The sequence below is a fragment of the Poecilia reticulata genome, linkage group LG14, assembly GCF_000633615.1.
Source record: "Poecilia reticulata strain Guanapo linkage group LG14, Guppy_female_1.0+MT, whole genome shotgun sequence".
NCBI classification, from domain to species: domain Eukaryota; kingdom Metazoa; phylum Chordata; class Actinopteri; order Cyprinodontiformes; family Poeciliidae; genus Poecilia; species Poecilia reticulata.
Genome location: NC_024344.1, coordinates 5,719,590 through 5,746,732, shown reverse-complemented (window position 1 = coordinate 5,746,732; position 27,143 = coordinate 5,719,590). Strand labels below are relative to the sequence as shown.

Below are 27,143 nucleotides of genomic sequence, written 5' to 3'. Positions count from 1 at the left end.
CTGTTAATGCCACAGGCAAAGCCAAATCTTCTCTGGGCCCATTAGATTACAGAGGGACACATCTCTGTCACATAAGACTGTCCCTGGAGACAGCAGAAAACAAACCAGCTCCTAACCCCTCCTCACACATATCATAATTAACCCACAGGGGAGGAGGATAGGCGGCAGGAAAATGATGCGGGGAGAGCCTGAAAGCTAGAGAATATGTCGACAAATGAGCAAGAGAGTTATGAGCAACTGTTGTGTGTTTTTAATTACGTAGAGGCTGAGCTGGAGAGAGGGATAATGCATACAAATACCAAAAAGCAAAAGTGACAAAAGAGTAAATCTAACATTGATTGAGCAGAGCTGCGCCACTTAATATTCCATTAACGTTTCAATTTTAAGAGCGAGAGAGAAAAAAAAAAAACTAGGGCAGAGAAAATTGCAATAAAACCCTAAATAAGAAGGTGAGCTCCCTGTGTGTGGGTGAGTGGAATGCCTGATTTTATTGCTACTTTTGTAACACTTGTTTTTTTTATTTTTTAGGAAATTAACCACCGTGTTCATTTTGAGGAATAAGAGCTAGAAACACCATTCCGAACAAAAGAAATGCATCATCCCTAAAATGCTTCTCATCTGGCTAACATGTCACAAATCAATTTCCATGCTGCAGCTGAGAGATTTCACAACACTCCATATCAGCAAGAGACAGTATTTATAGTGTTTATACTGACATTTTCCGTCTCTCACTTTTATTCATTTAATCACATATGCATGATGCACATGGAAATATATCATTATGAAAAGTGTAGTTGAATGTCAGAGAGCATTTTGAACTAGTTTCACTGTAAATGTTGAATCTTTTTTTTTTTACTTATATTAGTCAGAATGAAGTTAGAAAACATCAAAATCTTGATATATGAAAGATAAAATTGAAATCCATATTAGCATAATCAGCATTTGAGCAGAAAACCTTCTGTCATTCAACACATATATGAAAGGATAAAGCTCAAACATAATCCACAGTCAGTCCTGTGAAAAAGCCTTGTGCAGTTTCACACACGTAAAAATCTGAAACTGGCTTAGTAGCAGAAGCTGAAAGATGGGAGTAAATTACAGAGGTGTGAAAAAAGTATTAGTAGTATTTGCAGTCCTCCGTATAGAACTTCTGTTTTACGTTTCAATTGTTAAACTTAAATGTTTTGGGTCTTTAAGCAAATTCAACAACCTCTGTAAATACTAAAATGTTTTCAAATTAGCTGAAGCAAAAAAATATATCAAATTAAAGAAAAATTAACACATCTAAAATTATACCAATGAACAGATGAGAAGCAATCTATGACATTTAACAGTCTGAGGAGGGATACAAAAGATTTTTCTAGGGCTTCAGGACTCTAGTGAACCCCAGTTACCCACAAATTTGAGGAAAACACAGGACAGTGGTGAGCACTGAGCAGCTGGCTGGCAAAAAGTACTTCAAGAGCGCATCAATGACTCATCCCAGGAGGCTACAAAAGAAACTAGAATGACATCTAAAGCAAGAAAGAGAGCGGGCAAGAATGGCATCCATGGGAGAGCTGCGGGGTGGAAACTACTACTGACCAGAAACAACACAAACTCGACTTTTGAAACAAGATGCCAATATGAAAACGAAGCTTTTTACAAGGTGCATTTCCCATCAAATCTGGTGTAAAAACATACTACAGGATATGGAGTGTTTATCAGCAGCACTGACCATCATCCGGGTCTAGGATCTCCACTGTTGCTGAGATGGGAAACTCCATCACTCCCATCACCGGTTCTGACAGCAGAATCTGGAAGGTCTCCGCTTGCTCGTACTTATCGTCAGTCAGAATCTGAACACGCCAGGTTGCTCTCGTCTGTCCTGGATTGAACTGGACCTGCCTTTGAGACTTCCCCTTGAAGTCCTCGTCTTTTCTTGCACTGCCATCTTGTGTGCCAATGCCTGCGAGGAACAAAGAAGACAAAAAGCACAAAAAGAATTAGCCATGCAAAACGAACGTAACCAACATGCAAGAAGTCGAGGGAAAACAAAAGACACAAGCGATGGGGGAGTGACAGACACAAGAAAGAAACAGATGAAAAACAGATTAAAAATTCACACCCTTTAACAGAGAGGTGAGGAAATGAGTGCTGTGTTTTTTTTCTCTCCGCTGATCACTTAGAGCGGAATGTGTGAATGATATTTGTGACTGAAATATTTAATATACGGCCCACTCTTTGTTACAAGAGAGATTAGTTACAATGCAGTGGTTTTTCAGCACTGTGTCACATCATTTTCAACTAAATCTAATCTGAATAAACCCTTTAATGCAACTCTATTTCACTGTGATAAATCTAATGGCACCATTAAAATGGGGCGCTAACCCACTGGTAACACTGGCTTTCAGATTAAAGACAACAGGGAACACTGGTGGCACTTATGAAATGAGTTACGTCTGGAAGTGAGCTGTTCATGTTTCTTTGTTTACAGTCATAAAGCCCTTGGCGAACAAACAGAACCGTTACTACGGCAGGCAGACACTCATGCCTGTGAGTCCAGGACAAAAGGATTTGTTATCTCTTTTCAGACGTTCTGATGCCTGCACAAACAACAAAGGGGGTGACAAACATATGCAGATGGGATTGGATACATATTGAACATGAGCACACTGTGATTATTGTATGCAGAAGATAAGCTGAAAATAAATGTTGCAACAGAACAACAAAACACAGTCACTCTCATTCAAATTAAATTTTTAATTTTAGCGTCGTTGCATTGTGTACCAAAAAAAAACAGAATGAGAACGTTTTTCTGGCATGTATTACGTACCGATCTAGACCAGGACAGATGAAGGGAAATATAAAATATATAAATGTAGAATAAGTGCAATAATGTAAAGTGCAGAATAAACAGCAGCTCAATATTTTAACAGCTTGAGTCAGAAATCTGGTGGTCCTGGTTTTGATGTATCATTTGCATGTTTACAGAAGCTGAAAAGGTTCCTGGAGAGAGTTTGGAGAGTCACAGCAGAAGGAAGTCTGACAACAGAAAACGGGACAAAAAGACCCATGTGCTGAAAAAAATCTAGGTCAAGGTGTAAAACCAAGGGCTCTTGTATGAAAGTCAGTGATTAGTTCATAATATGCAAGTTCTGGAGGATACATGTTCTTGGAGCCTGTGGAAACATATAGGTTGCTAAAATCTCCCGCTTTTTGATCCCAAGCAGTGATATTTGATGTACATCATCACACAATAATAAATCTGAGTAAATGTACAGTTCTGGTCACTGATCATCACACTGATCATCATGATGAACGTCATTGACTGATTATTCATTTCAAATGTTTCTTTTTTTCCCGCTTGGTCTGGTTTGTCATATAACTAGCAGCTTTTTTAAAACCAGAAATGGGTTCAAAAGCTTGAATGTATGCTGGATTTTCTCTAATCCACAGAGACTCAAACATGTGCGCTTTACTCATATTTGAACAAAACTCCCTCTGCAAGACACAGACAAACTACTGTTTATGCTTTCTGTACTCATTAACACACGTCAGTGTTTTAATTTGATCGATGATAATTCTTGTTATCACAAATGGAAATCTTACTTTACAATGAGTGACTTCCTGGAACTGACCAAGCATTCAATAAATGCCCTCGGTGACCATCATGACCTGGAGCACTGTTTTTTCAAAACATGGATCATTTACAGCCTTATCACCTAAATTTAAGACTAGTTAATATTCGTAACTCTATGCCATAACATATAAAAAGCACATCATTATTTTTTACTTTCACCATTCATTCTAATAATCAGTTTATCCACATGAAATAAATAATAATAATAAAAAAAAACACATGGAATAAAATGTGCCTTTAGAGAAAGAAAGTGTTGATCATAAAGTCTGTGGGGTCTCACAGCGCCACACTTATTCTGACCCAGTTTGTGGGTCATAGTGAGGTTCCCTCTGTGGAGGAGGATATATACCCTCCAAACTTTTGACCACATTGGCTGTTAGTCATGGATTTAAAGACTCTGATGTTTGTGTCTCAGAACAGAAGTTTCACGTTACAAATCCCCCCAAATACTTGTCACACTCCAAGCTTACCTTATTTTTGTCCACTGAGACATTTAAATATGTGATATATAAATGCTTTTGGGGTGAGAGTAATCACTTCATCTAAAGAAAACTATGTTGTTGTAATACAGCTCATTTACCCATGGAGGAAAACCGTAGAAAGCCAGTTTAGAGCCCAAAAGTTTCTAACCTCATATCTTTTGTATTTTGTTACATCTGTCTACATAAAATCTGCTGTAATTTAGTTTTACTTCTGTAATTTTTTCTTACATAGAAAAACTATTATTATTCATAGAGTTTTAATCATAGTTTTCTGTCACAGTCCTTGGGTCTTCATTCAACTCATTTTGTGTTAATTGGTCTCCTACCTTCATTTTCCTTCCTCTTTCCACAGCTGTACCACATCTCCTCTAATTAATTCATCTGGTTCTTTGTCATTTTCCACACTTCACCTTTTTATTGAAGCTCCCGGTTTTTGTTTTGTTTCCTTGTCGGATTCTTCTATTACTCTGCTATTCTGTCTGAACTTTGCGACCTGCTCTTCCTGCCATTTCATTTCAAGTTTTACTCATTATTTATTATTAAAGAAACCCTGTTTTGCCACAGTCAGTCTCTGTATATGGGTCCTCCATAAACTGCAAAATCACACTTTCGAAGCAGAACCAATGCTTATTTTCCATTGTAGTCTAATCTTAATTTGCAATGAGGCACTTTACTACAAAAGCTTCTTCAGTCATGTTATATTTACAAGCAATGACAAAAAATATTGTACTTTTAATAAATAATGATATGCTGGAAGGGCTGCACAGTGGTACAGTTGGTAGAGCTGATGCCTTGCAGCAAGAAGCTTCTTTGTTCGATTCCTGGCCCCGGTCTTTCTGCATGGAGTTTGCATGTTCTCCCTGTGCATGCATGGGTTTTCTCCGGGTACTCCGGTTTCCTCCCACAGTCCAAAAACATGACTGTCAGGTTAATTGGGCTGTCTAAATTGTCACTAGGTGTGAGTGTGTGTGTGTGTGTGCATGGTTGTGTGTCCTGTGTGTGTCTCTGTGTTGCCCTGCAACAGACTGGCGACCTGTCCAAGGTGACCCCGCCTCTCGCCTGGAACGTTAGCTGGAGATAGGCACCAGCAACTCCCGACCCCATAAGGGAAAGGGGGGTAAGAAAATGGATGGATGGATGAACATGCTGCAATTTGTGATGTGCAATTGTGTGCCTAAAGATAGACTGAAAATTTCAGAATTTATAATGACCAAATCTTTAAATTACAGTGTCCTGTTAAAGTTAAAAGGTCTTCAGTTTTGCTTTGTTTTTTTTAACAAATGGAAAAAGTGTGACATGGATTTATATTCAGCACACTGGATCAATACTTAGCAGGAGGACATTTTGATGCAATTAAAGTTGCAATTATTCTTGAGTTTGCCTCTGCCAAATCTGCTCATTTAAAGACAAAGACTTTCACATTTGGTGTAAAACTATCTCAGCATTTCAGAAAAAGAACATCATGCCAACAGTCAAACATTAATCAAGCATGATCAGGTAATGTCATGCTTGATTTTTCGCTCCTCTGAAACATTTAAGTGTGACAAACGGGGAAAAAAACCCCAGAAAAACTAAAATGCTTTTTTTTTTTACAATACTATTAAACAGGGAAAGCAGATTTATTTGGAATTTACCCAAATTAAAATATAGTTTATTTTAATGAAGATAACAGGAGAGTCATAAACAAATGCATGTAAGCTGCAAAAGGTCCCCTCGTTTTAAAACACAGCTTTCTAAAAAGACTGATGAACTAAAACTGATCAATACCGAGACTGTGAATTTATTTTAAAAAATGTGCTAAGTGAACGGTGCGCAAAAAAAAAAAAACAGTTTTAACTTGTGTGAACTGAACTAGAGCTTACGCTTAGAAAGTGTGAACCGGCACCACATTTTAAGTAGTATTTTGTCTTCAAAGACAAACTGTGGATTTTTAAGGCTCTATGTGAGGATTTGTCAGCAGAATATGGCGACCGGTTACTGGACGCAGAAATCCAGAGGCTCAGAAGGAGAAGAGTTTTGAAGCGCTTTTTGTCGCTTTTGGTTGAAATCAAAGAGTTCATGCAGTCCAAAGGGGAAGATGCCTCACAGCTCAAGGACACAGTCTGGATGCTTGACCTTGCATCTTAAACAGACATCACTGGGAAACTAAAATGTTTGAAGTGCGAGCTGCAGGGTGAGAGCAAGAGTCGCTGATGGTAAGCAAATATTATTTTTTTTATTTTTAAATGCTACAGCAGAGGTTATGCAGAAAAGGTGGAATAAAATAAGGAACATAGATTGGTCAGACAGAACATTATGATCACCTGCGTTAAAGTGTGTTAGTTCTCCATTAGCTGCCAAAACAGCCTTTACCAAGCAAGGAGTGGACATTAGACCACTGACATTTTGCTTTCTGGCAATGCAATATTAGCACCAGCTTCTTTAAGTCCTGCAAGTGTTTTTTTTTTTTCCGACACATTTTTAACTCGTGAAAAGAGGCTACAGCCGTAGGGGCAATACAGGTTTTCAAAAAGATGTACATGGTATGAAGCAAAGTGTTGGGAGGTGATATGTACTAAAGACACGGCCACATGGACACCCAGAAACAAGGTTTCAAGCAGAACATTGCTCAACATTCTGCTGCTGGCTTGCCTCCTTGCCATACATTATTACATATATTATTCATTAGCTTAGGACCCCTTCGTCTATTATTCAGTAGTTTTGGTATGATGCTCTTGATCCCCATTGTTGGAGTGTTGGACTGGGGTCAGTATAGGGAAACCTCGCCTGCTCTGAGGCTATGCAGCCCCATTTGCAACAAATAGTGATGCATACATCGTTAGCAATGTTAGCTACTGTAGCTCATGTCTTGGATCACACCATATGGAACAGCCTTCTCTTTTCTCATGTGCATCAACGAGCGATAGGTTTCCATGCTTCTTCCTCAGATGCTCGTCATAACACCCTACAAGAGTTTCAAAAAAGCATTTATTTAGCATTTCATCAAAGTTACTGAAATCATCAAGCTTCCTTTTGAGGAGCCTAATGCTCCACTCAAAAAGAGGCCTTGGATATCAGAAGAGATCAGTTATTTACTTCATGTGTCAGTGGTTTAGTGTTATGCCTGACCTGTATATTAACTAGTGCATTATTGTAATATTAAGAGAATAAAAGTGCAGTGGAAGAATCATCTCAATCACTCTGTGCAAACGGATGCAGCTCTGTGAAGAGGAGCGGCCGTGTCTGAATAAGAGCTTCTCAGGAGCGGGTCTTCACTGCCCGGAGATGAGGCGATGAGAGATTGAAGAAGACAGGAGGAGTACGTAAACATGACAAGAGTTAAGTCGAGTGACAGCACAGCAGAAGTCAGGAGGCGAGAAAACGGTGATATTTGTTGGAAAGGTTTGGAAACGCAAATTCGTAAAGAAATAATGTGACACGTGTAGCGTCGCTGTATGTGGACTGATTTAATTGATTGCTGAAAGAAGTGTGAGCTTAAAAACAGCAGCAGGAGAATCCAGACTGATCGACATGTTCTTGTCCAGGGCTATCCTGGCTGAGCTTTTGCTTTGCAGGGGAAACTTTAAACCTTGATCTTATCCTCGTGTTCCTTCTCTGCTGATCCTCACTACCTGTACACCTGCTGGGATGGACTCTGTGAAAAGCTCTGCTTTAATGTTACTTGGAACCACACAAGCTTTCATCAGCAAACCATTGCAATAGCAGCAGGCTTCTCGCAACATTCTTCGCTGCTTTTTATTTTATCCCAGACATATTCCTCGTTGAATCTGGAGCGATCAATCTTTCTCTCCGCACACCTGAATCACAGCAATCATTGTGTGGGTTTTTCATTCTTGCCTTGGCTGCTTTATCTGTTTAGGAGTGTTGATCTTCGATCTTCGTAAATATTTTTCACTACACTTTACCAGCACACAAAAATTCTAATTTTTCAACAGATAGAAAATTTTTTATTTCACTGTTTCTTTTAAGACTTTGCAATAGATGTCCACAAATAAATGTAGGGGACACAGGAAACATGGTGCTCTAGTCAGATGGGAAAACAGATAAGACTTATTTTTTAGCCTACTTGCATCGCAAAGTAACCCCCACTACACATTACCCAGAAAAATTCATGATCATGGTGAGAGACGGTGAAAACATCTTGATAGATGAATTTAGCAAGCATCCGTCATAAAAACAAATATAGACATATAGCTGTAGTTCTAATTGAATCATTTAAACAGTAAGGTGATGTGCAAGACTTGAAAATTGTTGTTCACAGATGATCTCAAAACAATTGACTGAGATCGAGAACATTTTGCAAAGAAAAATGGGCAGATTCAGCGTCTACAACTGCAAATCTGGTGATGACAAAAGGGTTGTAATTGCTGTAAAAGTTGGTGACAGAATGCAGTGACGCGTGCTGTGGTGAGGTATGGAGCATGTGATTCTGATTTTTAATTGATAATTTGGAAAACCGTTCAATTACCTTCCACTTTGCTAAACGTAAAATCTATCACATAAAATTCCCAGTAGATATTTGTGGTCATAACGTGACAGGATGTGTAAAAGTTGAAGGTGTCAGAAAGTTTTCCAGGTCACTGTGTATACTAATTGCTTTTTAATGTGAAAGCCTTTAAATAGTACATAGGGTACAATGCAGTTAGCAGCTAAACCTCATAGGTATTTCTTTATGACAAATCCAATGTGCTGTAAAAATATTTCTGTGAAAATATTCTATCGACATGACATACTCGATGACTGAATATTCAAATTCCTGCCTGTGACTTGGAACTGTGGTTTTGTTTTTGAATCCCTATTCTCTGCTTTCTAAATCAAAGCAACAAAGGCAATGGAAGAAGTGATCCATTATTGTCAAGTACAGTCAGGGGGTATTTGTCAGGTGGGTAATAATTGCTATAGTCAAGTTCGGTCAAGTTCTCTGTACACGCTTTACAGTAGCTTGTGGCAGTGAAGATGAAGTTTCAATAAATAAAGCAACAAGCTTAATATATAAAAAATCAAAAGCAATGTATTTATAATATATAAACACACACACCCACACACACACACACACACACACACACACACACACACACACACACACACACACACACACACACACACACACACACATGTTAATGAGAACCTTAAGATTCATTCAATATGCTTCATTATACACCTCTTTCAAAAATCAGTGGCATTTTTAAATATTCCTGTGGGTATAATGTAGTGTTTTAATTAGCATTTCACTGTTATTTCTACTAAATATCAGTAACCTTTTTCTTTCCTTTTATTATTATTTTTTTATCTGAGGTACAGTGTTTCCCACTTTCACAAATGAAAAGACTTTGGGCTATGAAGTAAAATGTAATAATTTTCTAAAGCCAGAACAAGAATTACTTCAGTTTAATTTTCACCCCAGCCATGGACTTATGCCTCTGCTGAATTTCTGGGAGCTACATCAGCCTAGATGAAAGTGGTTTCAATTTGAAGTGTTTCAGCAGTTCGTCTGAAAGCCATGTTACCTAGACGCTGCTTTTAACACACTGTCTTGAAATTGGATGAGTGTGTGTGTGAGTGAGTGTACCATCTATGGGTGTTCAGAGATAACCAGGTGTTTTAACTGTGCAAAGACAGAGGATCAGAACATGGTTTCTCATTTGCACTTAAGGGACAGACTTCAAACCGTCCCAAGTGGTGTGAATTCTCACAAGTATATCTACACAAGTTGATACATATTACTGTACAACCTGACACACAGGTATATTAAAGGGACTCCGGGATTTACAAAGACCAGAATGACGATAAGAGGCGGCAGAGTAAAAGTTGCTTACAAGTGCTACTTGTACATAAGCAAACCAGCTGAAGCATGATGAAGTCAAGGCTAAGGGAGGCGCTCAGAGACAGCATCGTCATCATCCCTTAAACCTCCGAACCTGCACAAACACTCCGACATAAGCACAAAAACATGCTGCGCTGTTCCTTTTAACACCAAATCAACAAACTCTGCCACTCAGAAAGTTTAGTATTAGATTGGCATTGAAGCAGTATATATATATAAAGAGAGACAAAGAGACATACATGCATGTGTGTGCATATATTTGGCAGGCATGTTCTGCAGGGAAACCCCTAGAATATTTCAGATTGATGAAAAAATATACAGTTATTTTTTAGGTATGCTCTTATTATAGGTTGGCTTTCACGTGATACTCCTCTGTTTTATGGGTTCTTCTGCGTGACCTATTTAGACTAGGTGAAATATTTAAAACCAAAAATATATCCTGGGAAAAGGAATTATATTTTTAAGATCAACTGAAACATTCACTGTGAATCTTGGTGGTAAGATTCAGAACACAAGTTTTTGCGTTACACCTTTAACTACAAAAATGCGATGTTTTGTTTGTATTTAATATATTTAATCGACAATCCCTTTTGCTTAGTTTTTAAAGTATATCCTGAATTCTTACCTGTAAATGAAAGAGATATCAGTTGTAAATTGTATATATGTTGCATATATTGATAAACTAAACATAATATTAAAGTTAAACTTATTATGTTATATTTACTTGAAAGTAAATTATAATATCTCCCAGGAAAATGACCTTTTTCCTTTTTCAAGAAAAATGAATAAAATATTGCCAAGGAGTGAGAAAAGCCTAAAATTACCTTGGCCACATTTTAATTACTGAAACTTCCAAATGAAAATTATGTAAATTTAGCGTAATTAAACCTTCATCAGTCAAATCAAATCACACTGTTTGTACTAAACTAATAGGAACTGTCTAATTAAAGTCTTGTGCAATTTCCACCCAAGCAGCTGAATTACCGAAAATGATGCATGAAAATTGTTAATCTCATCGTAAAATTTAATTTGCTGTGAAAATTCACAGGGTGTGTTTAAGAGAAACGGCAAGTTAAATTAGTAGAAAAATGTAACAGCAGCTTACTAACATGTATGCATTTGTTAGGAATGTTTTCTCAAGTTTTCATGTAGAAAAAAATATACTAATACCCATCATTTCTGAGACTTCTATTTTCCATGTTTACAAGGCCAGCTCCACAATCTCAATGCAATAACAAAGAGGAAAACTCAAGTAAATAAACAAAGCACCAGCCAGAACTACTGGCACCTCTGTTAAAGCCTTACAGAGGTATTATTGCGGCAGAATAATTTTAAACACAATATATTCCCGCATTAACACTTTTTCTTACACAAATTAACCACTTCTACGGTCGGCCCCCTTGCTATCAATACTTTCTGTGTTCTTTGCTCCGCTTGATGGTGTTTGTTCTCTAAGGTTCACTAACAAACCTTTAAAGTCTTCATAGAACAGCTGATATTACATACAGATGGATTTTGACCTCTGAAGGTATTTGGTTGCACTAGATTGGATTAAGGGACTCTATACGACTGAATGCAAATGGATTCCATGCTTTTAGGTTTTAATTTGTTAAAAAAGACAAAAGAATATGTATCTTTGATGTCATACAATAATACTAGTAATTGTAAAATGACAAAATACGAAAATTTTCAATAGTTCTGAATACTTTTTTTCCTGAATTCTACCTATACAGGTACTGTATACTGTATAGGTACTGTATACAGTACCTATACAGGTACTGTATAGGTAGAATAAATAGGATTTTTTTTAAAAAGTATGTTATTTAGTTTTGCAATTTGAACATATGTGACACTGAGAAATTGGAAGATTAAAAGCTTGAAAAACAGACTCAAATTTATTTAGTTCAAATTATAACAATAATGTTGGATTGTCTACTTGAGTAGAATTTGTAATAATTATCTCCTATTACTCCCAAGTCACAAAACCAAGATTTTTAGTTTGATAACAGCACTTGGGGAAAAGTCAGGGGATGTGTTTGTGTTATTCATGCAGGAGCAATAAATATCTCCCCAAGAGGTTACAGCAATTCATCTGACAGTTATTGTGACACTGCTGCCTAGAGCCTAGTCTGATATTATACACCCTGCATCAATCATTGTTTATTGTGGCTAAATCCAGAGACAATAAATCTCAGTTCAGAGAGATGAAGGTTGACATAAAGCAAAGGAGGCATAAAGACAAACAGACTGACCAATGAATGACGTCTCTCCCAGATATCCTCGTCGTTGGAGCACCACCTCCAAGAATTTGTCTTCCTCATCCACCACATAATACTCTTTCTCCATGGAAATCCAGGCCCAGTCCAAGCGGAATTGCTGTCCTTTCAGCTTATTTTCACCTAGAAAACAAATAATAATAAAAAAATAAAACAATTAACATATACCCAACCCAAGTGAAGCTTTAATAATAAGCGAATAGACATAAACCAGGTTGAAGTGAGACTAACAAAAAAAAATGGTTAAAAAGTATATCTTGGTTTACTGAGCAAGTAATATCTGAATTGAAATGTATGATTTATTTAGTTTGATTTTCCATCCATCCATCCATCCATCCATCCATCCATCCATCCATCCATCCATCCATCCATCCATCCATCCATCCATCCATCCATCCATCCATCCATCCNCATCCATCCATCCATCCATCCATCCATCCATCCATCCATCCATCCATCCATCCATCCATCCATCCATCCATCCATTTTCTTGCACCCTTGTCCCTTAATGGGGTCGGGAGGGTTGCTGGTGCCAATCTCCAGCTAACGTTTCGGGCAAGAGGCGGGGTACACCCTGGACAGGTCGCCAGTCTGTCGCAGGGCAACACAGAGACACGGGACACACAACCATGCACACACACACTTACACCTAGGGGCAATTTGGAGAGGCCAATTAACCTGACAGTCATGTTTTTGGACTGTGGGAGGAAACCGGAGTACCCGGAGAAAACCCATGCATGCACAGGGAGAACATGCAAACTCCCTGCAGAAAGACCGGGGCCGGGAATCGAACCCAGAACCTTCTTGCTGCAAGGCAACAGCTCTACCAACTGCGTCACTGTGCAGCCCAGTTTGATTTTTCATTATAGATTAAAAAAAAATACTAATTAGACTTTTATTTACAAACAACTGTATTTGAAAAACAAGCTCATAGTCAATATAACACAGTTTGACAATTTTTTTCTTCATAAAATTCTTAATCTTTATTATTAAATATTATTAAACATATACAACTGAAATTGTTAAAAAAAACAAATGTAAGATAGCTTTTGTCAAAATATCAACAAAATTACTCTCTTATGCGAACTTAAGTCTTGAAATTTTAGCATTTGTTTACAAACAAATAAAACAATATAAGCAGATACAGCAATTGTGTATTGCTGATATTTCTTCTCTTTTTTACCAAATAAGAGCTTAAGCACATCAGTGTTCAAAACTAATTAATTAACACCACTAATAGATGATTTTGTGTTCATTCATTTCAAAACAAATCCAGCACATAAGGTAACAAAGATTTCTCATATTCCCACAAAGGAGTTGTGAGAATATGTCAGTGTGCTTAGCCACTAACATGTAGCTGTGATCCTATTCCAAAAGGTTAAAAATGACAAACTTTTAAGTTTTTTTTATATTCCATTTAAGAAAGTAATACATTTTGTATTTTATTTAAAAGTACCACGCTTCCTTCCCAACAGTATCAACTCAATATCTGGGTTAAAAAAATAACTCAGCAGTTCCTTGTGTTGATCTCCATTCTCTTTGGAAATATTACTGACATGCACATTGCTCCAGCCACTTTTATTTTGACAGTTTCACAGACAGAATCTGCAATAAACATCATGTTCTAACTATCAATGAAATTATGAGAACAGAATATGTGACCCAGGGGGATAACTATAATGAAATGAAGAGAAAGTGCTCTAATTAGTTTGGGTTTGCAGTTTACACATTCATTAAAACAAAACATATGATCCTATACTATTGAGTCCTGTTGAGCAGTGTTTTGTTTTCTTTTTATCATCATCTGAGCGATTCAAGCATGCCAACAAATCAGTGTATCTAAGAAAGCAGTTGCAGAGTAAATGGTGTTTTTCTTCTTCTGCTAGGCTAATAAAGGAACTCAATACCTGCCACTTCAAACGAGTAGGCAGGAAGGGTGGCGCTTTGTGCATCTAATCTAACCACCTACACTCAGGGGTTTGTTACTGAATGGAAATCAAAAGAAAGCACCAATAAAGGGAATATAAGAAGTGGAGGCAGGATGATGTTTTTAATGCTTTTGTATAAAGGCAAACAATGCCTATTCTTGCAGGTACTGAAAGAGGCCATTTTTTAGCAGCCTTACAGTTCATTAAAACATAATTCCTGCTGAAAAATGCAACAATCTAATTTATATCAGTATGTCTTTAAAATAAAATGGAGTAAACAAATAAAACTGTTTTGTTTATCTCAGAAGGACATAAAATGGCAATTTTCTTGCAATTTTGTTATGTTGCAAAGTAAGCATTTAAACTGATTTAGTATCTAAAGTCCCTTCAAGGTTTGTATGAGCTAGTCAGCCTTCTTATAGAAAATAAATATTCAACTGGGAAGCTTGGCATTGTTGTGTGAACCTCACTGAACATCAACCAGAACAGTTAAAAGCAAGAGCTACCTAAGAAGCTTAGAGAGAAGAACATACTTGGTATATTTGTCTTAAAGAGAGACTATGAGGCAGCCTAATTTTCATGAGACCACATCTGCCAATTTACCAAAAAGTACAAGGTTGATGGGGCAGCTTTGAGAAAGTCGATGTGACAGAAAATGCCCAACCCCAGGTGGTCAGAATAATTATGTAGATGGTAGAAATAAAGCCAAGGAAACTATTCAAACTGAACTCCAACATCAAAAGAAAGTTATTTTGCACCACAAAGAGATCCAAGAACATACCACTAATGATAGAAAAAAACACAGAAAAGGGAAGGCAGTAATTTGTTGAAGCTCTGCTTTGGTTCTTCTTTACTGCATCAGGCATAAGAAACCATGAATCAGTACAGAGCATGATGAATCTGAAATCTATGAAGACTTCCCAGAATAAAACACACAGCTTTAGTGTCTCTCATCCTCTTTTTTGGCAAAGCTTCATCGTTTGTCAGATGAGTTTTCTGGCCAATCATGAAACTTATTCACATTTTTCAACCATCCGTTTCCCATCCACTCAAATCTCCATTAACATGTTTGGATCCAGCACTTTGAAAAACCAGCTTCGTCGGCAATGACCTTCATTGGTTTACATATTTAAGCTTCACATTTTCAACTGAATTAGAAAAATAAATTAACTTTTTGATGATGTTTTAATTTACTATGATGAAGAACAGAGATTGCAGTGGTGTGGCAACATATTACAGTAAGGGCAAATATTTTTTGTAAATACTTTTGGTAGTATAATTATATGAAGTATTCAACGAAATCCAGATGTGTCCTTTAGCTACAGTATCAATTTCACATCTATTTGTTTTACAAGCTATTTCTCTAAATGAAAGAATTTATGCCAGCACTGCATCTTCATCGTAAGAGGTCACAAAGTGATGCCGGGCAGAACTGTTGTTCAGTAATCCCAGTGCAAACAGGGTGGTGCTGCTCTGTCACATCCATAATTAAGAGCAAAGATGATTTCATCCATCTCCATAGTCAACACCCGTTCGCTTCAGCTCTTTTTTTTTTTTTGAACAGAATAAAGCTCTAACATGGTTTGCTGACATGGTGCTAAAACACACAGAAGAGGTGAAAGGTTCAGCACTTTCCAGCCTGGCAGACACATCTACAACATGCTGAGGTGAGGAGACTGCTAATATAATCAGAGGTCATGTATCACCCTCTCGAAAGGCCTTCAGGCCAACTTTAAGCTTCGCGTATCGGCTGCACGTTCTGAACTGCACACGTTTACATCGCTCCGATTCCAACCCACTGCAGACTGCAACCTTGGCTTTCATCCATGATACTGAGTGCCCTGCAAACTGACACACAAATATTCAGTTCATGTCTATGTTGAAGTTTGCTTGCGTGTATATGTTCCTTTTTCCGTGACCTCTCAGTGGGGGCGGGAGGCTGTGCACAAACAATAGGAATCTGAAGCAGCAGGCTACAGAACGCCTCATTCCTCCAGCCATTTAGAGGGATGAAAGACCTCTCATGTGTGCTGACAATACACAGAAGATGTCTTTGAAATAGTTCTCAATGCAGGGGAAAAAAAAAAACACTCTCCACATTCCTTTTAGAGGTTTTACTGAGAAAAATTCAGCACACAGGCTTGTTTTCTTTGCCTTTTCTTCTCAGACCAATTTGAGATTATTGCTTCTGTATGACAAATTCCAAGGATCACGGCACCCCTGAGAAACCCTGAAAGAAAATATCTGATGTCTGACTGCCACTGTCTCTGCGATGTCTTGGGATGTACTTTACCCAGTTAATTCTGAGAGCTGTAATGTCAGATGAGATTACCCTCGAACTAAAAAGCCTTAATATTAAAAGGCATGAAACCCTCCTGCACAGGAGCGTGAAAAGGTTTCATGCTGTGATGGAGCTAGAGGACTTAAACTCACCTCCTTTTCAAGTGCCTAAAAGATGTTTTTTTTTTTTTTTCTTTTAAAATATGGTTCACTGTCTATATTCTCATTTAATTAAGTTTTGCCGCAGTGGACAGCTATGCAGAATTGAATTCCAAAGCTAAAACATCTTGAGAAAACAACACATTTTACACCAGGAAGAAACTACATGTGGTGAATGATGTCTCTAGTTAGATATGAATATGGGTTCTTTACTGCTCTAGATGCAATTTCAACATGTTTTTTATTTATATTAGAAAAAGAAAATTAAATCTTGCAAATTTCCTTTGCCGTTGGCCTTGATAGACAATCTTTTTAATGAAATAAACATCAGAAAAACTTTCAATTTTGAAGAACAAAGAAACAGCATCAAATAAGCAATATTTTTTAGATAAATTCCAAGGCTACTCTATTTCCAGTTTTCTGTCACATTGAGGGAAATGCTTTTATTCCATATTCACAGTGACATTAATTGACATGTATGTTCCAAATCAGTCATGTCTACTTTGGTTTGCAACATGGAGAAGGGACACGATTATATTTCACCATTTCTGGTAATTGTGAGTAATAATATAGTAGTTATGTCAAGTTGACAGTCAATGTATTGAAACAGAAATATATCATTGTGAAAAACATGCACTTTTCGGAAACACGGTGCCTTGCCATTTTGCAAGGCCCTGTAGGTTGACCAGAGTTGATTGAAGTAAACACAGGTCAAATCTGAAGAAAATCTGTCAGAAGCTACAAAAAGACAGACAGATGTTCATCTTCCAAAGATGAACAAAGAAAATGTAAATACAGCAGAACTACATTTGAACGGTTTAGATTAAAACACATTATGAGAACCCAATTAATGCTCAGACCTAAATAACCTGTGGCAAAATTAGAAAAATTATTTTTTACATTCTTTTTCCAATCCAACTGAGCTTTTTAAAATTTACATTTTAAATGTAAATCAAGATGTCAGACATTTCATTTAGGAAAAAAAAATAAAATCCTGTATTTTTTTTTCCTTTTACTTTAACACTACTTTGTTAATTATGCAAAATGTCAATAAAATGCAGTGAAGTTTATGGTTATGATCATGCTATGAAGTGAGGTGAATTTAAGAAGGTATGAATACTCAGTGTAAAACTTTCGACAACAAAAGAATACACAATTAATATTTTATATTTAATTTGCTCATTTGATGTCAAGAAGAAAAAATGTTCTTATCTTTCAGTCATACAATGTTAGATGCAGATGGCTGCATTCTGACATTTTCCATTCGACCTGAACAAGTTGAATTTTTCTGTCAAAAAGAATAAGATGCCCTTCCAAAGGTAAGAGGTAGAATGAAGTGACCTGTTTGTCCATCTGTCTGTCTGCCTATTTATTGGACAAACATTTAGTGCACTGTGGTAACATTACCTTCAGGGTATCATCTAGTCTTGTTTATCATGGTTCCAATTATGTTAAAGGATAAATATAAAATACATGTATGACTACATGTAAATAATACATATATTAGTTGTGTTCAGTGACAAGTGGGGTTTTGAATTTGGATTAGTTTTATTTTTTCCCAACCGAACATGAAACCAAATTCAAACTTATCTATTTTTTTCTATTCAGTGTGAGCTTCTGAAGTAAAAGGTGGGTTTGTTTCACAGAAGCGCTATCAAAACAAGAAGGGAGTTGTATATTTGTGAAGAATATTGAAGTTCTAAATTTAAATGGACACAAGATGTTAGATGCATTTGTAAGAAAAATGTGAACTAAAATGTGAAAACCAAAACTGGCTTACGATGTTCCCTATGCGCGGCGAAGCCACAGACACAGGCAATTACAACATTTCTGTGGAGTCAGTCCTACTATTTCTCTAACATTATGAGCTCAGTTGCGTATAAATATCACTTCCTGAAAATTGTTGTTTGCTACATTTGCTGTCAGAAAAAATACAAAGTGGGTACAGCATGAGTACCAGAAATAACTGTCAGAGTATTCTTGTTCAATGTTCAGCTCAAATTCTCTTAAAAGGCTTCTTTCAAGTATCTTCAGAAAATATAGCATGTATGTAACACTCATAGAGGGGGAGCCGTCACTTCCAGATAAAAAGGATGTATAAAATCTGTTGTCAGTTGTGTGTGTGTCACATCTCCTCGCTTTTTGCTCGATTGCTTTAAGCTCTTCCTATCAGGGACTGAATGGAGAAGTACAGGCTTCCATATTGACAAGACATTTACATTTCAGACATAATGTCGATATCAAAAGTTTCATAAAAATGTGCTAAAAATTAATGATGATGCATTTACTTTCTTTACTTTTTCTTTATAGTGTGGCTGCATTGGAAAGAGCTCCCTATACAAATTGAAAATATCGTGTAGCACGCTGGTGCTATTCCTGTACAGCACATCTCTGCTGCAGGTGTTGGAGTGGTGCATCTGTTCCAGAAACTAACTGCATCGGGCAAGCAAAGAAAGTTACCACCGACACTCTAATTGTTTTTTTCACTATAAAATCCTTCTGAGAAGCATTGTGAAGTTTTTTGCTACGCACTCTGCTAAGACGTCAGTATTTCAATATCAAAAGAGGCACAAAAGATTTTACAAGAGCAACACTAAATCCAGATAGACTCTTGCTCATATCTCATTTTCTGCTTGACTCCAGACTTGTAGAGCTGTTGGAGCAGAGAAAGACAATATGAAGACAAACTATAGAAGTTTGGAAGGTTTGGCGAACCTGCCCTGAAGTAGGCCCTACTGGGAGTTTTTTGTGCACTCACCAGATTTATGTACATTGATAAAATCAAAAGAAAAAAAATATAATTATGCATTTCTTAAAGTTTAATTGGTTGGCATTTTATAAGAATCTCAGAGGTCTTGACTTTCTCAACTTCTAATTTGCTTAGATGTTTAATCATTTATACTGCATTTGATCATTCCCTCCACAACTTGAATCACTGCTCATAACTTCAAACCAAATAAAATCTAGAGGTAAATACAATATTTTTTTTACTGTTTATCCCACTATATGCACTTTTGGGCATAAATGAAGTGAATCCCACTTGCAGTGCACCCAAAGCATTCACCAATTCAATTGCAGGAGATAAAAGTGGTGTCTGACAGAATAATGCATTCCTTCCAACCTGCATCCAATCGCCATTAGGCATGACTTTGCTGCTGAGACACCTTAGGCCATCTTGGACACAAAAAAACCATAAGAAAGTGACATCTGAGGCAGAGAATCTTTCACTCCTTTGAAGTTCCTGTGATACACTTAATAACCGTGGGGGTTTTCCACTGGTTTCTACAAAGACAGCCGTTTATGACCCTAGGCGTAGCTCAGAGGGGGAATCCTCTGGGAAGAGGAAGCAGTGACTTCCTTCAGGTACTTCAGCATATCTGTTTGCACATTTATCGTTTGTCTTTGCAGAATCTACCGCATGCTCATTTATGCACGTCTTCATAGTGTCGGATGAATGACGACACCTATAAAATCGTGTGCTCTCCAACAGGAGTGCTCATCACTGCAGCATTTCCCATTGGCTTCACTTTATTATTTAAAAGAGGGATGAGTTTAATGTAGCCCATTGCTGGCACTGCAGAGACCAAAGCTTTACCCAAGATGACCAAAGCTTTACCCAAGATGACCAAAGCTTTACCCAAAATACTAACTGAAAGCTTTGGTTTTCCCTTTTCACTTCTTTTCTGCTGTCATTGTTCTCAGATATCTATCCAGATTTAGCTATATATGTATATATAACTGAATTCAAGTATTTCACCTGCAAACAATGAGGTATGTCTCCAAAAAAGCTCAAAACCGCTGAGTACTTCTGTGTTGTGAACAGACTGATAGTATTACCTTACATTACAATGCTTAAGAGTTTGAAGTATGAATTGCTGGCCAATTAGGATTCATTATAAATAACAAAGGAGGAAACCAGACATAATTAGATGATAGATGAAAGGGCAAAACAGCAAGGAAGAGGGATTATATGCGAATCCTTTCAAATGATCACAAATAATAGGAAGAAAACGGCAGGATGTACGTCAGACGGGATTTACTGCAATGAAATGAAGATGATCAGTTTGTAGTTGTGCTCAGGTGTTGAGGGAGTCCAGGTTGTTTTATTAGTGACCTTTAGCTCATTTGCTTAGTTGGCTGTGTTAACTCATCTTTTTCTTCACAGGACTCCATAGAGTCTCTTTGGACATTTTCCTTCCACTCAACTTTCCGCTTAAACCCAACACTAACGAACACAACTCCCCTACCCTCCTTTTCTTTAACAATGACTCATTGTGGTTTATCTTCTTTGTGATTATGATTATGTAGACATCAGCTAACATTTTTTTAAGGTTTTATTGGCTCTAGTGGCCTTTACTTCATAGTGAATTGACAAGAAAATGGGTAATGAGAGAAGGGGAAGAAATGCGGGAAAGATCACCAGGCCAGGAATCGAACCTGTGACAGCCGCATCAAGGACTATAGCCTCCATGTGGGTTGTGCTTAACCCCTCCGCCACCACAGCACCATCAGATTTCTGTATTATTTAAATTTTTTTAATAGTTTTTGTAGCATTCTAATTTCCCTAGATATTGCATTTAGATTTTAATTTGTAGTAATATAATAAAATCTGATTAAACAGCAATAAATGTTTGAAATATATTGTCTTGTGTGTCATGATTACATTTAATATATCACTATCATTCTTTGAATTGAATTGCCGAAATAAATGAGCTTTTCAATGATATTGTGATGTACGGAGATGGAACTGTTTTTTTTAGCAAGACAAATAGCTTTAAAGATTAATAGAGTCTAGATCCATTGTTCCTCATAGGGTGTGGTAATTAGACAGAAAAATATATGAATGCAAACAATTTTGGCAATAATTTTAAGCATCAGTGTAGAAAAATCAAACATCGGTTGTCAGGCACCAGAAAATCCCAGTCGTACATGATTAAAGTGATGAAAAATCCCTGCACAACTCTGAAAGTCTGACGCTCTCATCTCAAGGTCGTAATGAAATGCAAATAATTATGAGTAACATAGCAGAATGTGCCATAATCCTACAAGAGAGAGAGCCATCCACTCTTTGAGAGACAGACACAGCAAGCACAGACATACATGAATTTAATATCCAATCGCTGGTGACTGAAACAGAGTCAACACTTAAAATAAGTCATGAACGAACCCACAGCGTAGTGGAAAATTTAACTGAACAAGATTGGAATTGGATAATAGGACTGCATGTCGCTGAACTGGTGGCTATAGTGGCGAAAACGGCACTGAAGAAGCAAACATACAACAAACACAGATGGTGAGCATTTTAAAAGCACAGGAAATGAATAAATCACAATGAACAAGCATCTAAGACTGAACGTGTAAAAAAAAGAAACAGGGATGAGGGTGGTGGTGAAGGGAATAAAGAGAGGAGAGCAGAGCTGAGGGGAGAGAGTGACAGTAAACTCCTGAATTCAGACGGATAAAGAGAATTTGCTCCTATAGCCAGAGGATGTGTTCCTCTGTACTGAATCCTGATGTATTACCTTTGGTCCGACACAGATCAGTGCACAGTGATTTAACCACAGAAAGAGGCTAACTACGGAAAAGGTCAGCATATTGACCTGGCCCATTTGTAACCGTGGTGACAGCTCGTTTAAATGTTTGTTTTTGGCAGGTTTTATTGATGCTAGCCACTACAAGCAAAGCAAAAACTTTATCTAATGTTTTGGATTTTTTTTTTTTTTATTGTCAGTGACGTTACTTATTTTAAACTTTTGGAAAGAAGTGTACTTAACACACATTTACATTGCAAGTAAGACGTTTGTATACTCAATAAGCGCATGGCTGATATTATTTTGGGTTTTTTAAATAATTACTTAAACATTTTTGGCATGTCAAATGTCCGGTTCAAACTACCAAAACACGGTTGATGGCTACAAAAAATGTTTCTTTGTAAAGTCGTATGGGACATTTAGCAAAAAAAAAAAAAAAAGTAGTGTGGGTGAACCCATAATCATCATGTGGTGATTGGAGAAAATATTTTTGTTTAATTTAATAGCAGATGTGTGTGATATTATAATTCCACCTGGGAAGAGAATGTTTCCAATTCATCAGTTGAAATGAACAAGACTTTCATGATGAGTTTGTAAACTTCTACCCGGCACAAGATGGTTATTTTTTTTCAAACCCCGGCCATTAGGTATTTATATCACATTATTACATGAAGTTAAAAAAGTATCCTGCATGTCCTAATATGAAATCTCTTGCAATATAAAAACTGTTTATCTTAATGTGAGTTAGCAACCCAATTGGTATGATTTACAGCGGTCCCAAAAAAAATTCTTCTCAATTCACCTGAAGAGCTTCCCTTTCAGAACTAAATTAGCTTTTTCAATTTACATTTTTATTCAGACAAATTATTGCAAAAGATTTCCAACATTTGAGCCCAAAGCGAAGAAATGGGTATTTTTGTTCCTCTCAGAGTCAGAAAGTTAGTCAGCTTTTTTTTTAAACATCAACTTTTTTTCTAACCTGTGAAAGAAAATCTGTATGCACATAGATAATTTGTCACTCTTATTTAACAGAAAGGGGGGCTAATAAAGGGGCAGACATTTTATCTCGACTCTCACACTGCTTTTAAGAAGGAGGGAAAAAGGCCCTTTGAAGACATGAGAAAATATTCACAGCGATAACACAGATCTACACTCCATCTATCAAGCACAAACAAAACAGATAAGGAAAAATTGTCCTTGCAGAAGATATGGTGATAATTAGTCCTCTGACACTTGCAAAGTCGTACACAAAGCATTTTGCTACTATTAAGGCCGAATAAAGAATTCATGTAATGTGAACTGCGTGCAGTGCAACGTGGATGAAATGCAGATCTAGAGGAGGCAATTAGAGTTTTAGGTGGATATGTAAATCTAGATGAAGTGCTGGTACTTATGGGAGCAGAGGGTGTTGCTGCTGGGATGAAAGGCTTCTGCTGGAACAATCAATCTTGTTTGCAGTCAGCGGTGTGGGTTTCAACAAAAAAAATTATACCTGATCTTCTGTTGTATATAGTCAGAGGTTTTGGTGGGAAGTTTTTCTTAGACCTTAAATGGAATATGGGCAAAATACAATATATACTGTATACAGTATTTATTTAGTGTCATTTTTTACTTACATGGTGGACTGGATTGATGCAACTTTCAAAATTAAGACATTTTTTCAAGATGTGGCATTGTTTTCCCATTGTTTAAAATACCTGAACCTCCTTTCTTTTTTTAAGCATAATACTTGTATCCACTGACTGTTTAAAATAAGCCAAGCAACTACAGCTTAGTCATTCAAAAGAGTTAATATATTCATATTTTAGCCCTGGCATTAGTGCCCATCATCTACCAGCCATCATAGGAGAAGTTATTCTGGGGTTGGAGTTACAAATCCCTTACACTTGGGTGCAGCTACGTGCGCAACATTTTTCCAGACGAGCTATGAATTCAACACTTTCGAATGTCACACACCTTTGTATGAACTATGTGATGCTGTGAGCTGCACATTGTCCAAAAAAACCAAAACAAACCATCATCTTTCTACCACTTCCTGCCATCTTCTTTGATGTTTGTACTAGTAGTAACATCCAGCTCTCGATCAAATGACTCATGTGAATGCAAAACAAAGTGTTTCCATTGTAGTTTTGCGAAATGCACCTATATGGTTGAAACGCTAGCACCTCACCCTAGCAAAAAAAAATTTTTTTTTAAATGTGAAGTTTTGTTTTTTTTAATTTGGCATGTTTCCATTAAGCAAATTTACTGTAATCATATTCTAAGAACAGGAAAATTTCCAAAACTGACTCCATGAGAAACTGAAAAGTCCCCATCATATAGGTAGATGCTATCGTCTCTGAAGTCTGTAAGACTGTAAGCCTGTAAGCCTGAACCCGTCTGCATGTTGTCGTACATAAACTCTGGAGAAAGTTTGCGGCTGCACAACAGTGTCCCAAGTGGAAAGCTTAAAATGTTCTGGTGGAGATTTTAATTAGATGTGTTCCTTTCAAAAACTGAGGTGGGTTCTTTAAGACTTCAACTAATGTATTTGGCAAAAAAACAAGAATCACTATTTTTTAGGAAATTCATGGTTTTTATGTTATTTCTACATTCCTGGTTTTGCCACGTCACATTTATTGATCTATTTATTCATTCTAACTTTTCGGAGCTATATCTAAAAGCATGTGCAGAAACATACTGGGCAGAGTTTGCATTTTAAAATATGGATAAAATCCATCAACCTTTCAATGATATTTTTTTTATATAAATATGTTTAATTCAACTTATTTTTGTATAGCTGATTTACAATAAATAAAATGTATATGGTCCCAAGGAAAAATAAAAAAAATCCAAACACCCACTGCCAAATAAATGTTACAACTGATTTGTGTTTGCATAAACTTCCCTCACATTACAGTGAGTGAGCTTCACAACATCTCGAACTGAAGCGTGTGAAAAATCCATCAGAATTAGCAACAGAGATCCAAGCTGTTCTTAACCTGATGGAGGACATTCATCCTGCCACTCCTCGTCTGTAATAGGGCCACATAATTACCAGCGGCTCCCCCAGAGCCTTGCCCAGTTCATACGCCTAGGGCTCTCATTACCCACAATGCTGCCTGGGCTGTTAAATATCAAACACCTCTTTGTGCTCGAGGCACTGACCGCCCCTCAGCCTGCGGCAGCCCCTCCGTGCTCGCACTGCGTGTGCTTGTGTGGGATTGCCTGCGTAAGCGTGAAAACGCACAAGTGTGGATCGGTGATTAAACTAATCTTGTTCATAACAGGAAACCTCACTTAGGTGTAGACTTATATTTTGCATCATCCTTGCTTCCTTTAAAATGCTGGGCTTTGACTCACAAAGTCACATAAGAAAATGTTAACAACGTATCTAAAAATGTTGTTTTCCTCTGCAGATTTTAAATGCAGAACAAATTTGCTTAAACTCTTGAGACGATTACAGAGGACCAAGACGACACAGTAAAGAGAAAATCATTGCCTTGACTGTTTCATTTTATAAGCCTTCCAGATTTAACCAAAATATTGCCCCAGGAGAGGGAAAGAAAATAATATAAGCATTTACTTGCACGGTCAATAACATTTCTTCTTTTAGCTGCATTCTTAAAAAAAACATTATTCTTTTATGCACTAACACTTGCCTTTAGGCAAATGTCTGAAAAATAAAGCTTCTATTCAAATAAAAAAAATCTCTATGATTAAAGGCAGAACATATCTAACTTTCAGCTTTTGTAAATATCATCTAGAGTTTTTAAAACTGGTGGAAAACATATTAGCATCTAAGCCAGATTCACATTTCTTTGTGTTACTAAAGTATGCAACTCTGATGAGCCAACAAATTAAAAGAAATTACATATGAACCCAATATTGACCTTTAATTATCTACCCAGTGATACATGATGCCGTGTGGCTAAAAGGTTCTGTGCTAATTGTCCTGTGGGTGTGTTTGTGAAGTTTCTCACACAGCATAAGCGATGCTCTCCAACTACACATGTGACCACATAATGTAATGCAAGCATATCTGAAATTCATTAAAGCATGTGTAACTTCAAGTTCTGCCAAATTACACTTTTTTCACACATACTAACACTACACTAAATGATACACACCTGCAAATGTATGCTTAGATTTTTATAAAGCTGAGGAACGTGGACAAACGTATGTTTTGTCTAATTAAGGGACCTTCAGCTGCTACATATCAATACCAAAATTGTCTTCTCAATATGACCTTGTCTATATTTTCTCGTCTTACAAGTACAAATGTTAGTGTATTGAGTATAAATCCAACTGATCTCTAGACATATCTATTCATCTGAAGACAGGTTAACTTGGAGAGCCTTATTAAGAGAAGCAGCCAAAAGGTCCTTGGTAATTTGGAGGACCTGCAGAGATTCACAGCTAAGGTGGGAGTTTGAGTCCACAGGACAACTACTGTCCTGTTAGTAGTCCGTCTGCTGGCCTTCACAGAAAAGTGGCAAAACGAAAGCCTTTTTTTTTTTAAGAAAATGTATTGTGTGTGGGTAGGTTAAGGAGCAGAGAGGCACCTAATCAGTGTGGTGCCTCTGTAATTTATCACATCATTTACACACACACAAACAGCTGTTAAATGCAAAAAATGCAGACCGTGGACAGTCTGTTGCAGGGAAACACAGAGACAGACAGGACAAACAGCCATGCACACACACACACATACTCACACCTAGGGACAATTTAGAGAAACCGATTAACCTAACAGTCATGTTTTTGGACTGTGGGAGGAAACCGGAGTACCTGGAGAAAACCCACCATGCAAAGGGAGAACATGCAAACTCCATGCAGAAAGACCGGGGCCGGGAATCGAACCCAGAACCTTCTTGCTGCAAGGCAACAGCTCTACCAACCTATAAAAATGCAATTCATACTATTATTCTTCTTCACAAAAGTAGGGGGTTGCAGCTTTGAGGTGATTAAAGATAAAAGTAATCTGCAGAGGGAGATTATGTGAAATGCTTTATGTTGAAATTCAGTGATTTATTTCTTTGTTTGGTCATTAAAATATATT

General features: G+C 37.1%; 1 protein-coding gene across 1 annotated transcript in view; it reads right to left on the bottom strand.

The window, feature by feature from the left end:
- frem2a (FRAS1 related extracellular matrix 2a) overlaps positions 1-27,143 on the bottom strand; it is a 71,512-nt gene that overhangs the window by 32,687 nt on the left and 11,682 nt on the right. Inside the window, exons 3-4 of the mRNA XM_008427274.2 lie at positions 12,181-12,327; positions 1,718-1,948 (exon numbers count right to left, since the gene is read on the bottom strand). Of these exons, the coding sequence (XP_008425496.1) occupies positions 1,718-1,948; positions 12,181-12,327 (378 nt within the window). The remainder of the gene's footprint in view (positions 1-1,717; positions 1,949-12,180; positions 12,328-27,143) is intronic.